Raw genomic sequence first — 24,825 nt, 5'->3', positions numbered from 1 at the left:
GTCCCCCTTGTTCCCCCACGTCCCCTGTCTAGCTCTCCGCTCAGCTCCGCCTCCACTCCTTCCACCTCCTCTTTCCGCTCCCCGCCCCCATTTCCGTCCCCCTGCGCCCGGCTCCTCCTCGCTCCAGGTCCGGACCCCCGCCCTCCCCCGGCCGCAGCATCCCGACCCTCTGCTCTCCGTCCCCCTCCCTCGGTCGGCGCCCCTCTCGGACGGCCGGGGCAACCCCGTGCCCCGCTCGCCCAATGAGGAGACGGCGCAGGGGCGGGGCTCGGGCGAGAGCGGAAGTGGTGACCGGAGCGGAAGTGGAGCCGCCGCCACCGCCGCCGCCGCCGCCGATTCCGGAGCCGGGGTAGCTGCCGCCGTCGCCGCCGCCGCCGCCAGAGGAGCGGGCTTGGGAAGGAAGCGGTCACCGCGCCCGGAGCTCCGCTCGCAAGCGTCTTTGCCTCTTGCAGTCTTCCCACGGTGAGTGCGGCGGGGGGTCCGCCCCGGGCCCCCGGGGGCCCGAGCCCAGAACTCCCCCCGCCACCGGGGGTGGCGGCGGCGACGAGGGCGACCCCGCGGGTGGCCCTCGGGGGCGGCGGCGCGCGGCCTCCTCGGCCCCGTGCTGCCGCCTGCGGCGCGGGCTCGGCCTCGCCGCGGCCCCTCCCTGTTTCCGGGGCCGGGCCCTTCGTTCTGGGAGAGGCCCGGGCCGCCCTCGCCGCCTGCGGCCCTGCCCGGCGGGCGGGGTGCGGCTCCGTACCCGGCCGGAAGGGACATCGAGCCACGGACCCCCTCCCAACCCTCCCTTATTCTCTAGCTTCGATCCCCGCGCGACCCTTCCCTGCACCTCGAGCAGCCAGAACCGACCCTTTCAGCTCTGTCACCCCTGCTCCTCGCTTTCCGGTTTCCAAAAATGAAAATGTAACCAAAGGCGGGCGAGCTTTCGAGCTCCAATGCCCCTGCTCGACTCCCTCTGGGTGGGCAAGGGGTTTAACCTTGGGAGAGAGCAGAGGGAAAACCCCCTCCCACTTTGCAGTAAAGCCATTTCATCATCGTTCACTGGTTTGCGAGCCTGGTAAGATCCGAGATTCCCTGGGAGGCACAGGGTTGAGGTTTGAATCAAGAAAATGCATTTGTTGGAACCGGTTTCTGAGTCAGGTCGGTTCCCCAGGAAAAAAAAAATGTCAGAGGCTGAGAATCGGAATATTTTCCCACGGTATTTACCGTTATTTAATGTGGAACCTTTTGTGTCCTCGCCCCAAATTCCCCCATACTGTGTTAGCACGTTCTTAGGACTGAAATTTGCCTGGTGGCCTCCCTGGTGGTGGCAAAGGGGTGGGAGTGATTAGGCCCCTTTTCTGCACAAGATGAGTACGTCTTTGTCTGTTGCAAATGGGGAACTCACGTGTAATGGGGTTTTCGAAGGTGACAGTATTGGTAAGACAGTTTGCCAACCTTTCTGTAAAAATCCACGTCTCTTGTCTTTGCCATCACTGCTTTTCCCTTGGTAAGGCAAAATAGCATCAGGTTCTGATGTTACTTGCCCTGTGTGGGAGACAGAATTTGGCAAGATGATGTCATGAACATATAAAATCAGGCGGCCACAGGAGCCAAAACAGAAGGATGAAGCACTTGGAAGAATATGAAAAAATTCTCTGCATCTCTCATTCAGTCTCAATTGTTCATATGAAACCACACACATACGCAGTTTAGAGAACTAGGCACGTGCGTACCCAGCTTTTTGCCTTTTTGTGTTAGAAATATATATGTGTTAAAAAGTGTTAATGATTGTTGGTCATTTCCTTCCAGACTTCTTCCAGGGCACCCCATTTCTTATTTAGGAATATATCAGTTACCTGAGCCCTCATTTTTCTAGGACCTGTGTCCTTAGCACATATGTTGAGGGAAAAAGCTGTCAGTTTTACTGGACCCAAGTTAGAATTTTACAGGTGATCTTCACAGTGGAAGGTTTATAATCCAGTAGCAACTGCTGAATTATTTCCCAAGCCTCTCCTTTCAGTGAGATAAGAAATCATTCACCCACCTTATAGATGAAGTCCTTGTGAGAAGTGAGATGATTTGGCCTAGACCACACACCTAGTTTCCAGGTTGAATATCCTCATTCATCACTAGCAAATATTTATGGCCTGTCAGCCCCTGCAGTATAGCTCCTACCCTGTAATCTTCTGTACATTTCCCATCATGCAGTGCTTGTGTCACGTTGGAGCCATTTTAGAATTGGAGCTCTTGTAGATCAGGGAGGCAGCCTCCACAAAACCAGGCTGAGCACATTTCCATAATGCTAGTTCTCCAGGCAGTCTCCAGAGATTTGGGCCACTGCAAAAAGTGCATTTTACCCATTTGGCTGTGAATACAGAACCCGAAAGAGCACTGGACTTGGAGTCAGATAAATTTGATTCCGTTGTTGCCTGCAGCATTTTCTAGCTGTGTGATCTTTGGTGTGCTGCTTAATCTCAGGTTCCTGGTTTCTCTGTCTCCAGAGCTGTCAGGAGACCTTTTTGCAAACTGTAAATTGTTAAACAGAAGCTTTTGGTTTTGTGTTTTTGTTTGTTTTTTTTTTTTTTTGGCACACGGGCTTAGTTGCTCCGTGGCATGTGGGATCTTCCTGGAGCAGGGATCGAACCTGTGTCCCCTGCATTGGCAGGCAGATTCTTAACCACTGCGCCACCTAGGAAGCCCTGGTTTTGTGTTTTAATCACAGAGTTCACTATTAAGGCCCCCCCTTGCATTCTGATGAGACCCAGTCCTACTTTGTATACATGTTGCTTTCAAAAAATGATACATTATTACATATGCCGTCTTTCTGAGCCCATTTTTTCATCTGATCAGTGCAAATGGCAATAGTCTTTGATGTATTATTGTGACAAACTCAATAATTAAAATCAGGGTGTGAGGTATACCAAATGTTTAATAACTGTTATTTGACTATATTCATGAATATACACATATATAGATAAGACATGCATATGTGCTATAGAGCATAGGCACATATGGAGTCCATCCATATGATTTATCACCTAGCTGAGGCAGCATCAAGCTGTAATAATAACAGCTACCATTCATGTGTGCCAAGCTTTGTTCTAAGCACTTTACACGTATTAACTAAGCCTTCCTAACAACCAATGATAGGTAAGTACTGCTGGTTTCCAGTTGAAACTGAGGCACAGAGAAGTTAAATAATTTTCCTGGGGGCACACACACATAGCATGGGGTAAGTGCTGGCGCCGGGAATCAAACCCAGGCAGTCCGGCTCTAGTGATGGATTTCTGCTTGTGGAAGAATGACACATGTTATATCTTTCATGTGAACACCATTTAGTAGTTAATTTTTCTTTACATGTATCTTATTGAAGTAAATGTGTTTGGACAGGAGCTTTAGCTATTTTTGGAAATAGATATCATGTCATTTATTGGGGGGAGGGAGTATATTCATTCTGGCATGCAGGGAAGATACTGCTGGGTGTGCATTAGGAAGCAATCTTGTGAAAAACCCAGTTTTTCTAGTGCTTGCCTCATACTAGGGAGAAAATTCATCAGTTACTTTGTGGCACACTGATTTAGCCAATCTTAGGTTGTTCTAATAGAATTTGGTCAGGACCAAGTGTCTATATCTACATAAGCAGAGAAAGAATTCTAATGTCCTGTTACGCTGCCTACTCTTTCAGTGGCATCACACTAGGCAGTTTTCCTTTAAAAGAGGGCACCTTAGGGAATGAACTAAAAGTTACTTGTAAAGGGAATTTAAGTTCCTAGGTTCCTACATTTTTCTAGGGACAGGTGACCACAATTCACACTCGTTTGGAAGCAAGAAATTAGTTGTATAATAGCAATTCTTAAGCTTTAAAACCATCTTGGTCTCTACATGAATAGATCCTAGCCTTCTCTGTGTCATGATGGAGAGACTAACAGCTGGATTCTGAGGGAATTTTTCTAAAGGAACTACTTAGGGAGGAAAAATGGATGAAAGTACTTTCTGTTTTGTCATGTGTATGCTAAAAGCCAGTCATCTCTCTGCTTTCTCTGCCGAAAGATCTTCTAACATAAGCATAATTACATGTTTTTGATACTTACAGTGAGATGAAATTGATCGATGGCCTAGAGATCAAGCATTTCCAGCAGACTGTAGGTTAGTAAGGTGACTTTTTAAAATAATCTGGCCAGCCCTCTATTATGTAAGTTTTTTCCTGTACTGGTTAGTTTATTTCATTGTGTTCCCTAAGAGACCCAACAATAAAAGTTATTTCTGAATGGCCTTGACCAGAGCAGAGATTGGAGGAGACAATAAAGTAGTCATAAGCCCTGGTTATTGTTAGTGTTAGCCCACAAACCTCACCTTAAAGCTTGTTTGACAATCCGATGGGTTTTTGGCATATGTTGGTTTTTTTTTTTTTTTAAGGACTTTTACTGAGATATAATTGACATACAATAAACTGGTATATGCAGTTTTTAACTGCTAATTTGATTTTGAGTTTTAAAGCTAGATGAATTAAGGCCAATTCTCAAACCTCACTGTGATAACTTTGTATATTAGGCAGACCGTAAGTGATGGGTATTTTGTGGTTATTTACTAAACCAATAAGCTTGTGTGGCTTTTTGTACAGCTAGTTGGTTGGACTTTTGAATAGAGGAGTCCAAGAGAGTTTTGAAACTCAGTTTGAACCTAGAAATATAACAATGGGTACCTGAGAAACGATTGGTCAGAAAGTGTAGTGTTGTCTCCTGATTGGAGCTGAGATGGCTCTTTTCAAAGAGTAGTCTAAGACAGAGTATAAATACCGTCTGTATTTTATAGGTCAGATGTGGTCTGCTTACCTCTATCCACATAGGAAGTAGCAGCCTGTTCTCTTCTTTAAAAAACTGCATCGGTTGATCAGGTAGTTTCGCATTCAATGTGGCAGGCATCGTGCTACATGTTAGGTGCCCAAAGATAGAAGTCTGGGTTCCTACCTTAAGCTCACAATCCATTGTGGGAGCCAGCAAAGACATTTACACTAAATTCTGATAACTGCTACTTAAGAAATAGGCATAGGTAAGTTATCATGTGCCTTCCTTTTAAAAATCTTAAAGAAGGCCATCTGAATTGAAAAGAAATGAGGTGTGTAGTAAGTGTCCCTTCACTGGCTGACCATTTGTTTGTAGACTTCTGTGTGGAATATATTGTGGCTGCCATTTTAGTGCTTACAGTGTGCAGAGACTGTGGTAAATGTTTTGCATCATGAACTAATTTACTCCTTAGAAGAACCCTTTTAGGTAGATGTGCCTATTTTATGCATGAGAGAACTGAGACTCAGAGGTCAGGTAAGCTCTGAGTTGGTGTGTAGTACTGGTAAATTGGACTGGGTTCTTCCATTATGTTGGTGGGCCTTATTCACGATGTGGATTATCTTTATGGATCAGAATTAGCATATTTTAAAATTTTATTCTATTTTATTGATCACTTCAAGCCAAGAGATCATTTTTTTGTCATGTCTGCTACTGATTCACATTGTATGACCTTGGGGATAGCTACTTAACACCTCCATTGTTTCAGGTTTACTTCTGGCTAATTGGACATAGTTAATGATATTCAACAACTGATGTGAAAGAGGGAAGGGATTTTGAAACAGAAGTGATGTTTCTCTCTACTGTTCAGTGTTGGCCGGATATCAGAGCTATTGCCATTGTATTTTAGACATGCTGTGTTTCATTTTCTAACAAAGAGCCTACAAGTGTGTGAATGGAATTAAATTTATTACAGGACTCTGAATTTTGTGTGTAGAATGGCACACAGACCCCTGTTTAGAGCAGGTGTTTTTCAGTGAGTAGTTAAAATTCTTTAAGAGCCAGGAATACTTCATTTTTTCTGGGTAACACCCACTAAACACCTGGTTCCACTGACTCTCTCAGTCCCTCCCACAGTAGCTTGGCATGTGTTTTTCCTTCAGCAGAGTGACTCCAGAACTGTGACTTTGACTTGATGGTGCTGTGGGTGAGATGGTACATCAGTGAATGCTACTGAGAATTTACTGTCAGTTCCTTACCCCATGGAACTTTTTCGCTTGGATTTTTAAGATGCTCCTGTCATTTTCCTCTCTCCAGATTCTTAACTTTCATTTCCTCATCTGCTTTGGCCTATGACTTCTTTTTCATCTAGAGAAACATCCATGTGCTTTATTCATACATCTGTGTTTCTTGGCCCTTCCTCAAGCCCCCCTTTTCTCTCCTACACAGAATCCCTCCAGTCCGTGAAACCAGTCAGGACTTGGCCCCTTTGAAAGTAAATCTCCCCCTTCGAATTCTACCTGGTTGCTTCTTCAAGGAGAAGCTTTATAACCCTTAAATATGTCCTCCCTTCTCGTGTTCCTGTCCTGGGAGTTTCAGCTCTCTGAGGGGAGGACCATACTATTCCCAACTCCAAAAAAGAGTTCTTGGAAATACTGGTAGTTTTTTCACTTACAGTTACGCACATTAAGTTGTATACATTATTTTTGGGACATAGCTCAAGAGTAAGAATATATGCCTATTTATTGAGCTTTTACTTTGACCAGCACTGTCTAGGCATTTTCTGTACATCATCTTATTTGATAGCTGTTAATGTTTCCTTTTAACATTTGAGGAAACTGAGATTCAGAGACATTACTTTAAAAATTACCTAGCTGCCCCACCCCCCAAAATAATAAATAAATAAATAAAAATAAAAAAAATTACCTAGCTGATTGACTTTGGTGTACCTCAAAAACTGGTACAAGAGTGTAAAGCAATTATATTCCAATAAAGAGCTAAAAAAATAAATAGGAACAAAATTAAATAAAGGTCAATTCCAAATAAGAAAAAAAAACAAAAAATAAAATTACTTAGTTTCACTTTAGAAGCCCAGATTTGTTGTATGTAGGGCTTTTCTAAAAACAGGTCCCACTCATGGGTTTCATGTTAGAGCTTCAGTAATCCTGACACCTGATAGATAATGGAATCCTGATTTTAAATCTCTAGCAAATTATTAAACTCAAAGCTCAGTATTTTAGAATTGAGCATGTTCTTTTCCTTGGGAAAAAAATATAGCTGAAAGTTATTACTTCTCAAGGCTGCATTTCATGGGGTCCTTTGCAGTGCTTTTTGCTTTTTTTTTTTTAATAGATTAGCATTGGATAGTCATTTTAATTTTTTCCCCTTCTTATCCTTGGATGTGTCCTTCTGGCCACTGGGAAATGACCTCTCAGGATTCTGACTTGGGCTAGAAAAATGCCCCTTAGGCAAAGAATTGAGATACAGGGGTTAGGTTGGTTCATATATACTTTTGTTTCAGCATTTACTGTCTGATTTAGGGTTTCATTTATTTGGTGGAAATCCTATTATTTCATGGGCACCTTTAGAATTATTCCTCATAATATTCTTTAGGGTATATTTTACAAAAATGGAAGACTGCTGTACAGCCCACCCCCCTATACCTCTTTAACAAATCTTTCTATGATACTAAATTCCTTCTTTTGATGGCCATGTAATCTTGTGCCAGCTGTGTCTTTTTCAGCCACTCCCTTGTTGGATATTTAGAGGTTTCCCATTCTTCACTAAGTAGTTGCTGGTTTAATTAGCAGGTGCTCCCCAGCCTCTGCAGTGGCTGAGAAGAGATTGGATGCCTGTGCTTGAGAGCATGTCAGCATCTTCCTGATCTGGGAAATCTCTTGGTCTGCTACAGGGTTAGACCTTGTGGCTTCTCATACTTTTGTCCTCTGTGGTACCTTGACTCTGTGCTGTTAGTGCCAAGCCTGATGAGGAGACTTTAGTCTTTTAAGGCTTTTTAGGGGCAAATGAAAGCTCTCTTGCCTTTTTTTTTTTGGTGGGACCTCAGTTCAAAAGTCTCAGGAGAAAAGTAAGCTCTCATTATGAACCATTACTATTTGGCACCTCCTAATGAAATTAGGAGCTAATGAATGAAAGTGTTACAGTTAACAAGGTGTCCATTTTTTAGGCCATTGAGGGGTGGAGTCTTACCAGGGATGTTAACATTGTAACATATTCACTTCCTGTACAAGATTAATTAGACTTGTTTTTCCTTCTCATGGGTTATCTTTTTTTTTTTTTTAATTCCAAGTTCACATTTGTGGGCTAAAACAGTGATGTGTACGTACTGTGAGAGGAATAACAGTACTTCCAATTTGTTGTGCACTGTGCACTTTTTTAAAAAAAGATTTCCACATTTATTATTCTTTAGTTCCCTGCCTCTCATCTTCACAGCACCTCTCCTGAGGTATCTGCTATTACCTCCAGTTTAGACACTGGAAGACTGAGATTGACCGAGCTCACAAGGTGGCGTAGTAGCAGCCTCTGCCCTTACACACAGGCCTCTTGCCACACCACACACAGGTAGCCTCCCAGTAATGACTTGCTGAAAAAATTCAGATACTTACTTGAGTATTAGTTTTGTACTTGGCAAAGTTTTAGGCATTAGATGAGAAACAAATGTGAAGCTTCCCTTTGAGCACATACACACGTGCCACTGTTTGTAAATGGTACACCACTTATCACCTGGACCATAGAACGTATAGAATGGAGGGCTAGAGAAGCCTAGACTGTGTAAACTGTGTAAGAGGCTACAAGTGTGTTTGGATTCGTGGGCTGGGTAGGTCAGTGGGGGTGGGGGTAGTCAGGGAAGTATTTCTAGCCCTAAATGGATGGATAGAGTTTGCATAGGCAGTGAGTGGGAGGACTTTTCTAGATGAAGGGAATTACAGAAGTAATTTCAGACCTGTTTAAGCATGATGTTTAAGGGTATTTGGTGATGTCCAGCCTGGGAGAAAGGTACATGTTGGAGAACAGTGGATGAGAAAGCCTAACAGGTACAGAGGAGCCAAATTATGAGGGACTTTGCAAGCCTGATGAGAGTTTAGATTGGATGGAGTAGTGAAAAGAGAGTTATCCAAAGTTACTGAGTAAGAGTCGGGGTGTGACTAAGGGTAATTTTGAAAATCAAGTGCAGAGGTACATGGAGTGAGGTACAGATGTAATGAGGATCTAATGTGCTTGTGAAGAATAGGTGCTGTGAATTATTTGAGAAGAGACAGAGCTCTACCAAATTTGCAGTTTTTTTTAGGAACTGCTCGTTCATTCAGCGAAAAATTGTTCCTGCCGATTCTGTGCACGGTGCTGTGGGGGATGTGCCCTAAAGGAGTTTATAGTGTGGGAAGGGACTTGAGGGATATAGACAGATAATTGTAGTACTGACAAAATGTGCTAAGACAGTAAGAGAAGTATAGATGAAATGCTTTGTGAGACTATTTTCAGCTTAGAATAGTGCTGTCCAATAGACATAGAACGTGAGTCCCATGTAATTTAAAATTATCTGGTAGCTACATTTTAAAAATGAGGGAACAGGATGAAATTAGTTTTAGTGATTTTTAAAAATTTAACTCCAGGGATATCCCTGGTGGTCCAGTGGTTAGGACTGTTTTCACTGCCATGGGCCCAGGTTTGATTACTGGTTGGGGAACTAGAATACTGCAAGCTATGCGGCATGGCCAAAAAAAAAAAAAAAAAAATTAACTCCATGTATCCAAAACATTACAGTTTTAACATGTGGCCAGTGGCTGTCTTATTAGACAGGTTTCATAGAGGGGATGCCACTTGAGCCGTGCGCTGAAGAATTTTATATGCAGTATAAATGGGAAAGGGCATTCCAGGTAGAGGGAATGGCTTGGTGAGCAGAAATACAGACACAGAAAAGCATGTGGAAGAAAACCATTTTGGCAGAAGCACCTGCTGTGGGGAAGGCATGTTTGAGAAAAGTCTGGGAAGATATCTTGGAAAACCTTCACTGACAGGGGAGGAAATCTGATTCTACTAATCAGTAGTAGGGAACTTTAAAGGATTTGGGGCAGGAAGTGACTTGAGCAGAGCTTTAAAATGGGTCTAATAGCAGATATGGAGGAGGTTAAAGCTAATGAGAGGCTGAAAGCAGTGAGACTAGGGAAAAATGATGGATGGGAGGTTTATTAGGGATGTAGAAATAGGAACAGTTTCATTTCTCTATTGTCTTGCTGCCTTCCTCCAGACTGTTGGGTGTTGTGTAACCCGTTTCCTGTTGATATTGGGCTAGCTGCTTCAAAATCCATGTTATATAAGTCAAAAGTTATGTAAGCAGTAGGCATCAGGACATTTAGCTATGGATTTTGTTTGTTGTAAGTTGTTGGGTTTTGGGGGGGGGGGTGTGGTTAAAAATGTTTTGATGGATGGATACATTCTTTAAGATATGCATTCAGTTTTACCATATCATCATGGTTCTCAATTTCCAAGAGCTCTGCAGTGATCCCAAAGAAGCCAGAAATAGTTGGCCCCAAACCAGAAAGGCCACATTTTATTTTGAGAAATAGGGTGTGTACCTTCGGTAGGTCCCAAGGAGTAGTCAGGATTCTTCGGAGCGATGTGATTGGGAAGAGGAGAAGTTGGGGTGAGGGGACCTTAATTGAGGGGCTTGGTAGGGCCAGAGAGTTTCATGGCATCCTTTAGGCAGTGCTAATTGTATTTCTCTATTACTCTTTTGTAGTACCGCACGGGATGGCTTAGCTTTGAATTGGCTTTGACCAGGACTTTGATTAATTGCAATCTTTGCTGGGTAGAGCTGCACAGGTGCTATTTATGTACTTTGGAGTGGGCCACTAAGTGACTTCTAACTCTGAATTAGTCTTCAGACTGGAAAATTTCTAAAGTTCGTTGAAAGTTGGCTTCCCTCTGCCTCTCACTTTTAGGGACTGTGAAGTGGGGTTGTTTAATGATGGATGGAGATAGTATCCTGATCAGAAAGACCTTATGATCAAGAAAGTTAGACATATGGAGAAAGTGTATAATTTTAAGAGGATGAATAGTGTATTTGTGATGTACTTGTATGAGAGTAGACTAGGTTGTGTTGCACATGATACAAACCGCGCCAACATCTCAGTGGCTTCACCCAGCAAGGGTTTATTTCCTTTTCACATTGCATGTCCAGCATGGGCCTGCAGAAGTCTCTGTACTACACGATCACTCAGGGACTCAGGCTACAGAAACTGCTATTTTGTGACAGCATCATCTAGATCATATGGCTGCTGTGAGAGAAGAGAGCCTCACGTAGCTTTTTGCAGTTTCAGTATCTGGGAATAGCATCATTTATACTTATGTTTCACTGGACAGAATTAACTGTATGACCCGTCCTAAGTGCAGAGGGGTTGCTGGGAAATGTAGGCGAGCAGATGGATTATTATCGCTGCTATTGTTTCATTCTAGTGACGTGGGTGCAGTCAGATGGATCAAGGTGAGACCTGCTTCAGAGTGTAAGGCTAGAGTCAGTGAGCCTCATGTAGGACACAGCTCTGAATATGATTTAGATAATAAGTGATGGGAAGAAAACTCATAGTTCTAAACTACAAAACCAACTCTTTCTGCTTTGTCTAGATTTAGGGTATATCTTAAAATTGTCCTCCATCTAATAAAACTTTTTTTGTGGTAGGGTCCTATCTGTAGAATTTCTCCCTTGAAAATACAGAAATGACTTTTGAGGCAAAACCAGAGTCTTAAATTGTGATACAATGTAAAAAGTAATGAAAGAATTTCTTTTAAAAATATTGCCATTCCCACTACTGTTTAAAGTAGTATTTTTATCTTTTTACACTTTAAGATATTAATATATTTTTACAGTGTGGCACAAGTGGATATACAATTGAAATTTAAACCAACAGTACATAAAACTAATTCTTATTGGTTAATAACTAATTTTTTGGCTACATGTTATCCAAAAATTATTGCACTCTCTATTAATGGTGATTATTGTAGTGGGGAATTGACTAAGGTGAGGTGAATCGTTTAAGAAGTATTCACTGGTGTATAGAGGGTTTGATAAAATGATAAATGGAAATCACTAAGATTTTTGTCTATTTCAGGAAAACTTAAACTTAATTATGATTTGCAGTTCTCTTGCTGTGCATCTTGGTGAATACACCCATATCTCTTGCAACCTGTACCACGTACAGAATTAGTGCCTGATATTGGTATATAATGCCTAGACATTTTACAGTGCCTTCACGTAGATGCGGTCATTTGCGCCTCACAGCGGCCCCAGGAGAGTTGGAAATATTTTTATTCTCCGGTTAGGAAATGGAAGCTCTCAGAGGCTGAGTGAATTGGCAAAGGTCATGCCACTTGTAAGTAGCAGAGTTGGTGCTAGGTAGAGCCAAATCTGCCTGCCCTAGGTCTTTGCTCTCATAGACAGTGTGTCCTTGTAACAAAGTTAGTGTGTTGCAAAAGATGTGATAAAAATGGCTCCTATTTTTTAGGTACCTACTGCTTCATGGGCACTGCCAAATAGAACACTGAAAGTCATATCTTTTGCTTTAAGATTGATTGAAACAGTCGTTCCACTTAAAGGTATTTTTCTGCATACTATGGGGAAAAACTGATTTGGTCAAAACCAGATAATGCTTGAAAGAAGAAAAGGACATATTTAACATAAGCTTCTAAAGAATTAAGCCGTCTCTGTGCATTGGGGCAGATTAGGAAAGTGCAGGAAAATCACTTGAGAGGCAGAGACTGGAGTTTGAGTTCTTGCTCTCTACCACCTCCTAGCATTGGGCACACCACTCGTCTGCTCTGAACCTCTGTTTCTTCACCTCACGGAGGGGGAAGGGATTGTTGGGAACATATCTGCCCTGTAGGACTCTTGGGAAAATTGACCAAAAGAGTAAAAAGACCCATAGCAAAGTGCCTAACCCTGTAGGCGCTCATGCTCGGTATTACTGAGGGCATTTGGAAGTAGATGCTTCCCATTCAGGTATGTTTCCTTCCAGATGGGTTGGAAGAAGATTCACACGTGCATTTCCTGGGCCCCAAAACCTGACGTTCTCTTTCTCTCTCTCTCTCTCTCTCTGTCTCTCCCTCTCTCCCTCCCTCGTTCTCTCTCGCTCTTGTTCTAGGGAATGACCATGGATAAAAGTGAGCTGGTACAGAAAGCCAAACTTGCCGAGCAGGCCGAGCGCTACGATGACATGGCTGCAGCCATGAAGGCAGTCACAGAGCAGGGGCACGAGCTCTCCAATGAGGAGAGAAACCTGCTGTCCGTCGCCTACAAGAACGTGGTTGGTGCCCGCCGTTCTTCCTGGCGTGTCATCTCCAGCATTGAACAGAAAACAGAGAGGAACGAGAAGAAGCAGCAGATGGGCAAAGAGTACCGTGAGAAGATCGAGGCGGAGCTGCAGGACATCTGCAATGATGTTCTGGTAAGAGGCCAGTGTTCCTGTTCTAAACCACGATTTCTAATAGTATTCATTTCACGTACAAATGCGAACTCTCAAACAGCTCACGAGAGAAAGGTGTCTGGATATATTGGGAAGTTGAAAACCATTTGCAACTAAGTTTTAAGCATATGATGTGATATTTTTTCTTACCTCTTACCTGATCGGAGGTTGCTCGTCACTTACGGGATGTTTTCCTCTCCCTTCCAAAGACCGCTGAAAAACGGGAACCTGTGGTCAACATCCCTCCATCTTTTCTTTAGAAGTTGAGGCCGGAGAGGCAGGATTTTCGATAGATGCAGCCACAGAGAGGCTATTCTCTGTATTAGTTCGATGGCGGTGCTGCCTCCAGCAGGGGAGAGAGGAGCAGAAAGCTGACCTGCCTTTCAGCCTCTCCCCAGTCCGTGCACAGTGTTGAGTCCTGTTTTTTTCTGCAAGTTAGCCGTGTCCATCAGTTCAGGCCTGCATTCTGAAGGCAAATCTAAAGTGGTTTGGGGATTTTCCTCTCCAGTGTTTTATATAAGCGTTAGTCGGACGACTGATTCCTAACTGCTTTCCCTCGAGCCACAGTCTGGGGTTGGATGGGAGGGGTGCATATCCCAGAGCAAATCATGATCAGATTGTCTTTCCCTCACATCCTGAGCCCACTGGGAACTTTCTTTTTCTTCCAGGTGAAATCAGGTAAAAATGAACGGTGAGGGCTGCTTTGAAGGGAAAAGGAATTCACACTTGTGGATCTACCTCCTCCCCTGCTGGCTGCCTCTCCGAGTTACTGCCCTTGACACCTTTCTTTTGAAAACCAGTACAAAGCTTGTCAGCCACCAGGCAGTACTCCTCATCCCTAACCCACAAGGAGTTACACCCTGTCTGCCTGCCAAGAATATTAAAACGACTACTGCCCCTGCATCTTCTCACTTTGATTAAATCCCCTTACAACTAAGCTTTTGCATTGAGCTGCTCTTTTTGTTAGACTTGTGGTATAAGAGTGTCATGGCTAAATTTGTTGCCTGTTGGTAATTTGGGGGTTTGTTAATGGTGCACTAATTCCCGAATGTTAGGTACATCTGGTATTCAGATGAAGTATGGCATGCATCCCAAAGGCAAGAAAGTTCCCTAATTCCTGAACTGTAGACCAGCTTTTACGAGCATCTGAAAGAATGTGAAGAAAAGCATGGTACTTACTGCCTCTTAACCAGTTTTTCAGGATGCCACATTCTAAAACAACTCTTCGAAAATATTGCTCTGTATACGAAGCTTGGACTCCTTCAGAACTGCTTTTGTTGTAAGCATAAATGTTTAAAGGAATTTATTATTAATAATAGTATTAGCTACTTTTGGAGTGCTGCCTACGTGCCAGGCACCGTGTTAAGCACTTGGTGAACGTTGGCTCATTTATCCTCATATGCTAGGAGGTGGCTGTTCCGATTCCCCGTGTGTAGCTGAGGAAACTGAGGCTCAGGGCGACTAGGTCATTTGTCCAGGGTCATACAGATAGTATGCGGCAGAGGAGGGATTTCTACCCAGGTCTGATCAATTCTAAACCTAGTTCTTGGCAGTTTTGCCCTATTGCCACCTTTTTTCTCCCAAAATGGAAAGAGTTTTTTTTTTTTTTTCTCTGATTACAGAATTAATACAAGTTCATGTTTAAAAAAAAAAAAAAAGCACAGGGCAGAAGAGTATAGATAAGAAAATAAAAAATCACTTCTAATCCTACCAGCTAGAGAACCATTATTAACATCTTGATAAATATCCCTCTAGACTTTTCCCGTAGGTATTTGTGTGCATGTACACATACCTATTTTAATATGAAAATAGGATTCATATGGTATTTATTATCTGCTTTTTTCCCCCCACTCAGACTTCTTTTGGAGAACCTTTCCACGTTGTCAGAGTAGTGCTGCATTGTCATTTTTTTTTTAAAGGACTTTTATTGAGATATAATTGGCACACAGTAAACTGCATATTATCATTTTTAATGCCTGTGTAGCATTCCATTGTATGGCTATACTTGAGTTAATCCGTTATGGATGGTCAAAGTGATTTTTAATAGACAAATACTGGCATCTGTAATGACCTGGGCTAAAAGCTGTTGAAAACCTTTGGATGAAAATTATGTTTTTTTCAACCTTCAAAAAAAATTATTTAGAAGTAATAGTATGTATCTTGAATCTCAAACATAGTTTTAACATCTTGTAAGTAATACTTCCAGATTCTTAGCAGAATGTAAATCATTTTTTAGGAGCTGTTGGATAAATACCTTATTCCCAATGCTACACAACCAGAAAGTAAGGTGTTCTACTTGAAAATGAAAGGCGATTATTTTAGATATCTTTCTGAGGTGGCATCTGGAGACAATAAACAAAGTAAGTAACTTTTTTTTTTTTTTTTTTTAAGAAATTTGACCAGTAGTGGAGCCAGTCTTCATAATAATTGAAGTTTTTGCTTTGTCTGTAATCAGAACTTAAAATTAAAGGACCACACAGCGTTGTGCTGACCAGTGATAAACAGGGTCATGGGGGTGGACAGAATATCTAAGGGGCAAATATGGAGGGCATTAAAAGTCTGGTGCAGAGGTGCAGTTAAAGAGATCTGTAAGGATTATTTGGCAGTTATCTTTTTTGATATGAAACTTTAAAATGTTTGCTAGAATGAAACCACCATAATAAATAGAGATGCATTTCTTTTGTCATTGACATGCATTAGTGTAATGGTAATAATTATAGCTATGCTTTATTAAGTGCCTCCTGTGTGTCTCATTCCTTACGCAATGCTAGGAGTGTAGGTGGGAGGCTGTCCTTTTTTTCTGATAAGGAAACCAAGGCTCACAGAAGTTTTCACGTAGCCCAAACCATACACTTAATAAGAGTTGGGAATTCCAGTTTTGAGTCTGACTCTGAAGTCCATGATCTTTCCATTAGAGCACATTGTTTTCCATGTTCTATCTTGTTCAGGGTTATTTCTGTGTTTCCTGACTGCTTTTGTAGACTTTGTCATCATAGTCTTTGTTTTCCCTCAAAGCATTTAATATAGTACTTGGGTTAGAGTATATATCTAACAAAGGATTGACTATTCATCGAATGGTAGAGACACTGACCCTCCTTTGATAGCACATTTGCTGCAGCCCAGTTGGGTAAAATAATTTGATAGTGGATCCAGCATACGATGCAACCTATGAAAGACCCAACCTTTCATATTTTTATCTTTCTTATAGCCACTGTGTCGAACTCCCAGCAGGCTTACCAGGAAGCATTTGAAATTAGTAAGAAAGAAATGCAGCCCACACACCCAATTCGACTGGGCCTGGCACTTAACTTCTCCGTCTTTTACTATGAGATTCTAAACTCTCCTGAAAAGGCTTGCAGCCTGGCAAAAACGGTGAGAAAGACCCTCTGTGGTTTCTGATCATAGTAAAACTGCTTGTGCTTTCTAGTACTTTTTTTTAAAAATTACCTGAACATAACTCATTGTCTTAGACTTTTGTGAAGATTTTTCTGGGGGTAGGAGTATATCTTTTATGGAATAAATACAGACCTATTCCTTGTTGACTTCTCAGTGCCTCCTGCTGATTTTTGTTTGTGTTGTTTGATTACTCTTTGGGGAGTGAGGGGTGGTTGTAGACAATCCAGGGAGAAGGCAGTGTGTAGTTCTTGTCACGCTTTGGACTATAGGCCTCCGCTGTACGTTGTTATCCTTGTACCAAGATTAGAGGTTATGGCTGTGTAAAGGAAGGAAATCAGATCTTGTTTTCCTTATGTACTGAATTACCTCCTGTCTTCTTTTGGTAACCCAGCGGCTTTTTCTACATATTTTTGTAGTCTTTCAATATGCACGCTCTTTTAAAAATTTGTAATTGGTAAAAACTGTGTGAAATGAATGCTCAAAGTTCCACTAGTTAGTTGAGCTTCCGTTCTCTGTTTATCCCTTGTATCCAGACCTTTTGAGTTTCAGCTTAAAGAGAAAAGGGGGGATTACTAGAAACATCTTTGGTAATTAAAAAAAATCACGTGAGCTCACTTAGAATGAGTGTGCTGGGTTAACGGTAATACCCGTTGACTTAATAGGTACAGTAAAGTTGTGACCTAGGAATTTTTGTTATTGTTGGTTGATGCTTGATAAACTAGCAAACAAGGTAACAATGGCCTAAGTTCCCCCAAAGTGCCATGCAGAAAGAGAAATGATATCACTTTTTAGCAGAAAAAAATTGGGCTAAACTAGTTCCAAGGGATCTGTGACTTCTTTGCTAAAGGCTCTTTGTTTTAGGCCTTTGATGAAGCGATTGCTGAATTGGACACACTGAATGAAGAGTCTTACAAAGACAGCACCCTGATCATGCAGTTGCTTAGAGACAATCTCACTGTAAGTATTGCCGGTTCCGTGAGTGCTTCTGGAGGGCTTATGGCTTGCTCCTATTCCTCTACCTCGTAATTCACTCTTGCCTGAGACTCGAGGGGATTTGTATCCCGTAAGTATTGTTAAATTTGTAAAATTTTAAATTTACCTTATAAATGCCTACTGAAGTTTTGACCTTTGCCATCAGTGTCTGCAGTAATATAGGAAGAATTTTAGAGTTGAGTGAGATGAGATGATACAGACTGGGCCACCTCCCTGAGGAAAGTTTAATAGCCCTACTTTGTTTATAATTCTGTTTTTCTCTTGCAGCTGTGGACGTCGGAAAACCAGGGAGACGAAGGAGATGCCGGGGAGGGAGAGAACTAATGTCTATCGTGCTTCATGATCTCTTCAGTGTCACTCTGTACCCTCCACATATATCCCTTTGTGCGATAAAAAAAAAAAAAGGAATCGTACGTCGACTTTCAATTTTTCACAGCCTCAGCCTAGCAAAAATGGTCCATGGGATAAGCAGCTGGTATTTGTATCTAAAACTCAGATTGGTCACATAAATGCCACGGCATTCTGAAGTTTTGATTTTGATTACCATTGACAGGGTTACTGTGTGTTTAATTTAAAAAAAACTGAACACTGTGATTATGGGGTTTTGTAATTTAGCAGAACACTTACTGGTAGAAAAAAAATAGATCTGAATTACGTGTTACTTTTTGGAAAGTTTAATTCGATTCAAAACAGTCACTGAAATACAGTTCCATTGTAAAGTTGTACAGAAAGTTATAGAGATTATATTGTGACACTGGGACTTGGAGTGAGATACCTCTCGTTTGGCATTCGAGTTTCACGGCAATTCACAGTGATTCTGCCAGTTCCATTCAGGGCTTGTAGACACTTGACCCATTCAGGCTGTTGCCGCTTAAAAGTTCATGACTGCCGATGGCCACAGTGTCTTCCTCTGAGGAAACTCGAAGCCAGAAATTAACATTCTTGGTGGCAGATAACTGGGTTACAACACCATGCAAAGGTCCAGTGCTCATAGACCACACGTGACTCCAACCCCTTTCCTACAGCAGCATGTTACTGATTGGCAACGTGTGCTTTCATAGTGGAATCTGTTTTCCCTGTAACCACGAGCTCAAGAAGAAAAAAAAAAAAAGCCGTGTATCTTATGAATGGCCTTATCCTGGGTAATACCTTTAAGAAAACTGTTCTGCAGAGACTGCCTTTCACTTGAGGAGTAAGTACTCAGTCTGGGTTCTTCCTAGCTCGGGGCTTTAAAATGTTGATATCTAAACCTTTCCCACTGTCCTTTTTGACCGTTGACTTTGCTTTTCTCTTCTCTCTCCAAATTTCTGTCCTTCTGCTTCCTTACACTTTTTTCTTTGTGTTCTCTCTCTCTTTGCCTTTTGTTGAAGGTTTAGTACTAGATGGGCAGGGACAGGGGGCCTGGAGGGGGTGAGGGATGTCGGCAAGCACTTGGGTGAGCCGGCCTTGCTTAGAGAGTTGAAAAGAGCTTCCTGCCTCTCAGCTCTGTCTTCCTCCAGTTCTCAGCATGATGGTTGCTCTTCAGTCACACCAAGATCTGACTCAAAAAAGTACTTCTCAGATATTCATGGTTTCTCCTTCTGTTGCCACCAGCCCTGATAATGCTTGTTAGCATCTCTCACCAGCTCTCCCAAGTGTACCCATCCCGTCAAGTTCACAGACACGTTTCAACAAGACCCTGTATAATACAGGGAAGCTGCATGAACACTGCGATGGGGAGAGTCAGGAATAGCCAGGCCTACCAGTCTCACAGTATCCCCCCCTCTCCCCTGAGCATTCCACGTAGCCGTAGTGTCCATCTGTTTGTCCGTCTGCTGAAATGAGGAAAGAAACATTCATGCACTGATTTCAAAGAAACCAAAAGAAAAAAAAAATCCCTCTCTCCTTTCTAGCTGAACAAAAATGTGCAGTTGATACTTGGCGCTTGAAAACGCAGTAGTGAATGTGGAACGAGCCTGTCTGTATATCTGGTAGCTCTCTCTCGCTTTGTTTTTCCTCACCAGTATTCTGCCTCACGTTTGCTTCTGTGATGGTTATATTGCCTAGCAAGCACACCCTTGGTTGTGAAAATAGCATAGCAAAAAAGAAAAAAACCCCGGTTATTGATGTACTAGATTTGTGTATGTCTTTTAAACAGTTCTAGTTTCCACCTTACACAGAATAATCAGGAAAAGTGTAAAAACTCAGAAGTGAAATAAAAAGTTTTATCAGTTGGCCTGTGCATGGATGTGTGGCGCCACCCGTATCACCACCAGAACTAGCTAACTGTTCTGATCACACTTATTTGGGGCTCTTCTCTTTAAAGGGAGGCAGCAGCTGCATGTAATGCTTTAGAACCAGAAGTCCAGGTGTTGGGAAGAAATTGCCATGAATTAACACAGAACCTGTCCACCTTCCACAGGGTCCTCACCTGTGGCTTCTAAGACTCGGTATGGACTTGTTTTGCATCCCAATTGCACACCACCACCCCCTTTGTTTTAAAACCCTGAGATGTAACCAAGCCAGTGAGAGATGGTAGCATAAGGACTTGTTATCTCCAAGGTTATACCAGTCTCTGTCACTTGTGTTAACACTAAGATAGCCTACAACACTGAGTTTCCTTATGGGATTTGCCCCCATCTAAAGACATCCACATTGGGAATTCCCTGGTTACCCAGTGGTTAGGACTTGGTGCTTTCACTCACTGGGTCCAGGTTCAATCCTTCGAGATCCTGCTAGACAAAAAAAAAAACCCACATTCCTACAAGGACGGGGGGTGGGGGGTGGGGTCAAGAAGGGGAGGTATTTAAGCCCAAGATTAGAATTGGTTGATACTTTCTTGCTAGTATAGGCTGGGCAGCCAGACCTACTCCTGCCCCTGGTTCCCAAGCTGCTCCACCTGTCACGCCCAACCAAAGGTCAATGGGAACTTACCTGTTTTAGTGAAGCAGGAAACCAGAAGAGGCCTAGTGAAGTGTCAGTCCACAGTGGATTGGACCAACTTTTTTCAAAAATGACCCTACACCACAGATTGGGGCTGCAAACTAAGACTGACAGAAGAGTCTTGGTGCTTAATTTTGGGCCACTTACCCTATCTTGTTCTTTTAGGCCCTACTGTTTTCAGAGGCTGGGTCGCAAAGAACTTGGTGGGCCTCTGTACTGGAGTGCAGGTAGAATGGGTTCTTTGAGAAAGAGGTGCTCAGGATATGTCCCCACGAAAAGGTCTTGGCAATAAAAGAACCAGGGTCAAGGAAGGCCTTAGGGGTCTGAATTTTCACACGGAGCCTTCAGTCCCAAATCACCGAGCCGGTTCCAGAAGGCTGGGACTAGATCCGGACTGTCTGGATGAGAGAAAGCCTCTCAGGAGGGTAGGTAGACATGCTTTGCAACACGCTCGCCTTCAATCCTTGTGTAAAGGACATCCTCCTAACTTCACGGAGAAGGGAAACAGGCGCAGGAGGACAACGACAATGGCATTTAGAACCCAGGTCTCCCCGTGGTATCCCTCCCCTCTGCGCTGCCGGCGCCGGCTCGGAGCTCCTCCCACGTCCCCGCAGCCCTAGCCGGGGCCAGGTGAGGGCTCTCCCCGCCTCCCGTCGCGGGGGCAGAGATGCCCTCCACCTGGGGCTTCTAGAAGGCTGAGGGGTCCCAGGTGCGGGGCGGGGCTCGAGCGCGCCCGCGATTGGCTAGCCGGGCGGCGGGGGCGGTAAAGGCCGGGGGTGGGCGGGGGGGCGAACGTGGGTGGGAAGAACCCGCCGGCCCGCGCGCCCCCGCTGCCGAGGCTCCCGCAGGGGTGAGCGCACGTGGGCGCCGAGCGCGGGGCCGCGCGCCCACCATGAACGCCAGCGGCCCGGGCTACCCGCTTGCCTCGCTCTACGTGGGCGACCTGCACCCCGACGTGACCGAGGCCATGCTCTATGAGAAGTTCTCGCCCGCCGGCCCCATCCTGTCCATCCGCGTGTGCCGCGACGTGGCCACCCGCCGCTCGCTGGGCTACGCCTACATCAACTTCCAGCAGCCTGCAGACGGTGAGCCCCCTGGGGCAGGGGGGGTGGGCTTACGGACCGACCGACCGGCAGACAGGCAGAGAGCATCCCAGCCACCCGCGCGCTTTCATCTCTGGCCACTCCTGCATCTTCCACTTTGACAGTCAGGGAAACTGAGGTCTAGAGATACAAGGCCTTAGAAGGGACTCTGAGAGGCCACTGAGACAGGAACTAGCAATGAGTGTGCTCCTACTGTGTTTTACTGGTGCTCCGTTTTCCGGAAGAGAAGTGTTAAGGCTGAGTGAAAACAGCCAAGGGCTTGGGGGTCAGCCAGACCTGGGATTAGAAAGCCGGCAGCTGTGGGGCTTTGAGCAGATGACTCATTCTGAGCTTCCGTTGCTTGTCTGCAAAATGAGGGTGGTACCTGATCAGAGAGTGATTGGGAGGATGAGCAGCTCAAAGCACCTGGTGAGGAAAATGCCCGAGAAGACACGGGTGATGAGCGGGGCAGCCGGGAGAGCTCGGCCTCGAGCTGCGGCCTTTCCCGGAAGCGGGACCCGAGGTCTGCGTCAGGCGCTTCCACCTTCGCGAACCGAGAAAAGCAGCCTTCGCTCCAGGCGCCACGACCCGTTTCTCAGAGCTGATAGGATCTTTCAGAGCGTGTCAGCTGGGTGTGTCCTCACTTCTGTTGGGAGTGGCGAGGAGAAAGATGAAGAGTGCAGGGTTTGGTTGGAGCTCTGCCACTGGGCTGCGAGCTTGAGCAGTATTTCCCAATCCCACCTCTTCATCTGTAAAGTGGGGCTAAGGTTTATTCCCCAGCAGCCTGGAAGGAATGGAGGGCTGTGTCTGTGAAGTAGCTCCAGTATCACATGGTACATTGTGAGCCGTGGGTAAGTGCCAACCTAAGAAAAATCATAGCGACTGTAGCTATAAGACTCCAGAAACATAACCAAAAAAAAAGCCTGCCCCAGCCAAGTCAAAAAGGGGGCGCCTTTACTCTGAGTCTCCTGGGAGGATGGGGAGGTTCCCTGATCTGGGAGTTTGCTGGGGTGGTTCTGCAGGGGTTTCCCAGCAGGTGGCCGAGCTGGATTCCAGGGGGCCTTCCCCTCTGCTCTGCTTTACCCACACACTGCCTCTTGCCATCTTCCTCCAAGCCCTGTACAACCTGCCTTTTTTGCCAGGCTTCCTAAATGGGGAAACTGAGCTCCAGACAGGAGAAGGATTTTACTCCTGGGTGTTTATGGCAGGACTAGATGGAAAACCCAGGATTCTCGAAGCTTGCCCACTGAGTATTCCACAGTTCCTCTCCATGCCCTCTGAAACCAGAGGTGTCCCTGAAACAGGGGACAGCATACCACCTGGCAGGAGGATGGGCATAGGCTGTTGTCTTTAGACATACTACTGTTTACCAGACGCCTATTTTGTGCCAGGCACAGAGTACAAGGCACCTGGCACACTTTAAGTTTGTCTGTCTAATGACCTGGAGGCAGGTGGTATTCTCTCCCTTTGTTAGATGTAGAAAGGTGGGTAATATGAAGATGAGTCAAAAATTATCCGCACGCTGGCTTCTACAGCCAGCGTGTGGATAATTTTTAATTCACCCTCATGTTATCATCATCCCCTCTTTACAGGGGTAGCAATGGGCTCAGAGAGGTGATGTTCACTTCCCCGGAAGCCATACTTCCTTGGGATCAAATCTCAACTCTGCCGCTCAGCACCTCTGAGCTTCAGTTTCCTCAAACTGCTGCCACCCTTGTCATAGGGACCCTCCTGATCTTTCTCCTTTCTGTGCCTCAGTTTGCCCTTCTGTAAAATGGGGATAGGAATTCCTTCTCATGTCACTATGCTGAACAGTTGAAGGAGATCCTACCTGGAAGGTGGGAGGAGCACCATACACATGAATTCTTTCTGTTTATTCTTCCAGAGCCTTCAAGCTCTTATCTCAAGTGAGATGCAGACAGTGGCTCTTTTTTTTTTTTTTGACTCACCTCCCAGTTAAGCTCTTTGGGGCTCAGGGAAAGAAAATCCCCTGAACTAGCTCCTTTCTCTCCTCTTGTCTAGCGGAGAGGGCACTGGACACAATGAACTTCGAGGTGATCAAAGGCCAGCCCATCCGCATCATGTGGTCCCAGAGAGACCCAGGACTTCGCAAATCGGGTGTGGGCAACATCTTCATCAAGAACCTGGAGGACTCCATTGACAACAAGGCCTTGTACGACACCTTCTCCACCTTTGGGAACATCCTCTCTTGCAAGGTGGGTGTGCCTCTGGGGGGGTTCTGTGTTAGACACTTGTGTGGTGGTAGAGGGATACCAAGTAGCACCTCGCTTTACAGTTGACAAGGTCTTGTCAGTAAGGCTCCAGGTTCAGCCAGCACCTGAATGATAGTTTTTCTCTGTTTGATCTTCATACAACTATTAGTGGTCACCTATGTATCAACTAGCTCTTGCTGTGTAGCCACCTCCTGAGTTAGTGGCTGTCAACAACCATTTATTTTGCTCAAAATTGTGCTGTTGGTGCTTGGGGCTGAGTTCAGCTGTGTAGTTCTTCTGTTCTTGGCTGGGCTCCTTCAGATGCCCACTGAGAGCTGGATGGCCCTGCTTCTAGGAAGTGGGTGGTTGTCAGCTGGACTGTCTCGGTTTTCCTGCCTATGGGCTTTCATCCTCCAGCAGGCTAGCCCAGGCTATTCTCACGGTAATAGCAGGGTCCCAGGAGACAAAGAGTGAAAGCTCGCCAGGCCCCTTGAGACCTCAGCTCAGAACTAGTACACTCGTTTCATTGCATTCTACTGACTGAAGTAGGTCATGAGAACAGCCCAGATTCAGAATGAGAGGGCAGTAGAAATTATAGGACAAAGCAAGTAGATACAGGAAGCCCATTGATTGGGGCTGTGATGGCAATGAACCAGACCTTGTTTCTGACATTTCTCTTATAATAGAATGGAAGTTTCCTAAGAGTAGGGATCTTGTTCTTATTCACCACTGTATCCCAGTACCTAAATGAGAGGTGAAAGCATAGTAGGTGCTTAATAAATATTTGTTGAGCTAATGGCTGTATTATCATTTGGGAAGGGTGGTGGTCGTTTCTCTGACTTTGTAGTTGAGGATTGGGGGCCATGCAGCAGGTCAGTCTGTTCTGACTGGGCTTAACCCTGGGTGTTTTGCCCCTTAGAGTTTATGAGGATGGCTGGTCAGTTACCCTGCAGCCTTTGGCATGTCCAGCCTTCTGGGAAGGCAG

At 44.4% G+C, this 24,825-nt stretch overlaps 2 protein-coding genes across 5 annotated transcripts in view; both read left to right on the top strand.

Moving 5' to 3' along the window:
• The first annotated feature begins 276 nt into the window (after nt 1–276).
• YWHAB (tyrosine 3-monooxygenase/tryptophan 5-monooxygenase activation protein beta) lies at nt 277–19,844 on the top strand. The gene is made up of 6 exons (XM_057701634.1): nt 277–462; nt 12,914–13,216; nt 15,471–15,594; nt 16,443–16,606; nt 17,492–17,587; nt 17,891–19,844. Exons 2-6 carry the CDS (start codon nt 12,917–12,919, stop codon nt 17,945–17,947), a joined length of 741 nt encoding a protein of 246 aa, XP_057557617.1. The 5' UTR covers nt 277–462; nt 12,914–12,916; the 3' UTR covers nt 17,948–19,844.
• Nucleotides 19,845–21,357: 1,513 nt separating this feature from the next.
• Nucleotides 21,358–24,825, top strand: part of PABPC1L (poly(A) binding protein cytoplasmic 1 like) — a 29,498-nt gene continuing 26,030 nt past the window's right edge. For all 4 annotated transcript variants that reach the window (XM_057701623.1, XM_057701622.1, XM_057701625.1 and 1 more), the window contains exons 1-2: nt 21,358–21,630; nt 23,650–23,843. In XM_057701623.1, coding sequence (XP_057557606.1) covers nt 21,438–21,630; nt 23,650–23,843 — 387 coding nt within the window. In that variant the 5' untranslated portion in view covers nt 21,358–21,437. The remainder of the gene's footprint in view (nt 21,631–23,649; nt 23,844–24,825) is intronic.

This window comes from Hippopotamus amphibius, chromosome 12 (genome assembly GCF_030028045.1).
Source record: "Hippopotamus amphibius kiboko isolate mHipAmp2 chromosome 12, mHipAmp2.hap2, whole genome shotgun sequence".
Lineage (NCBI taxonomy): Eukaryota > Metazoa > Chordata > Mammalia > Artiodactyla > Hippopotamidae > Hippopotamus > Hippopotamus amphibius.
This window is presented reverse-complemented; position numbering and strand designations above follow the sequence as displayed.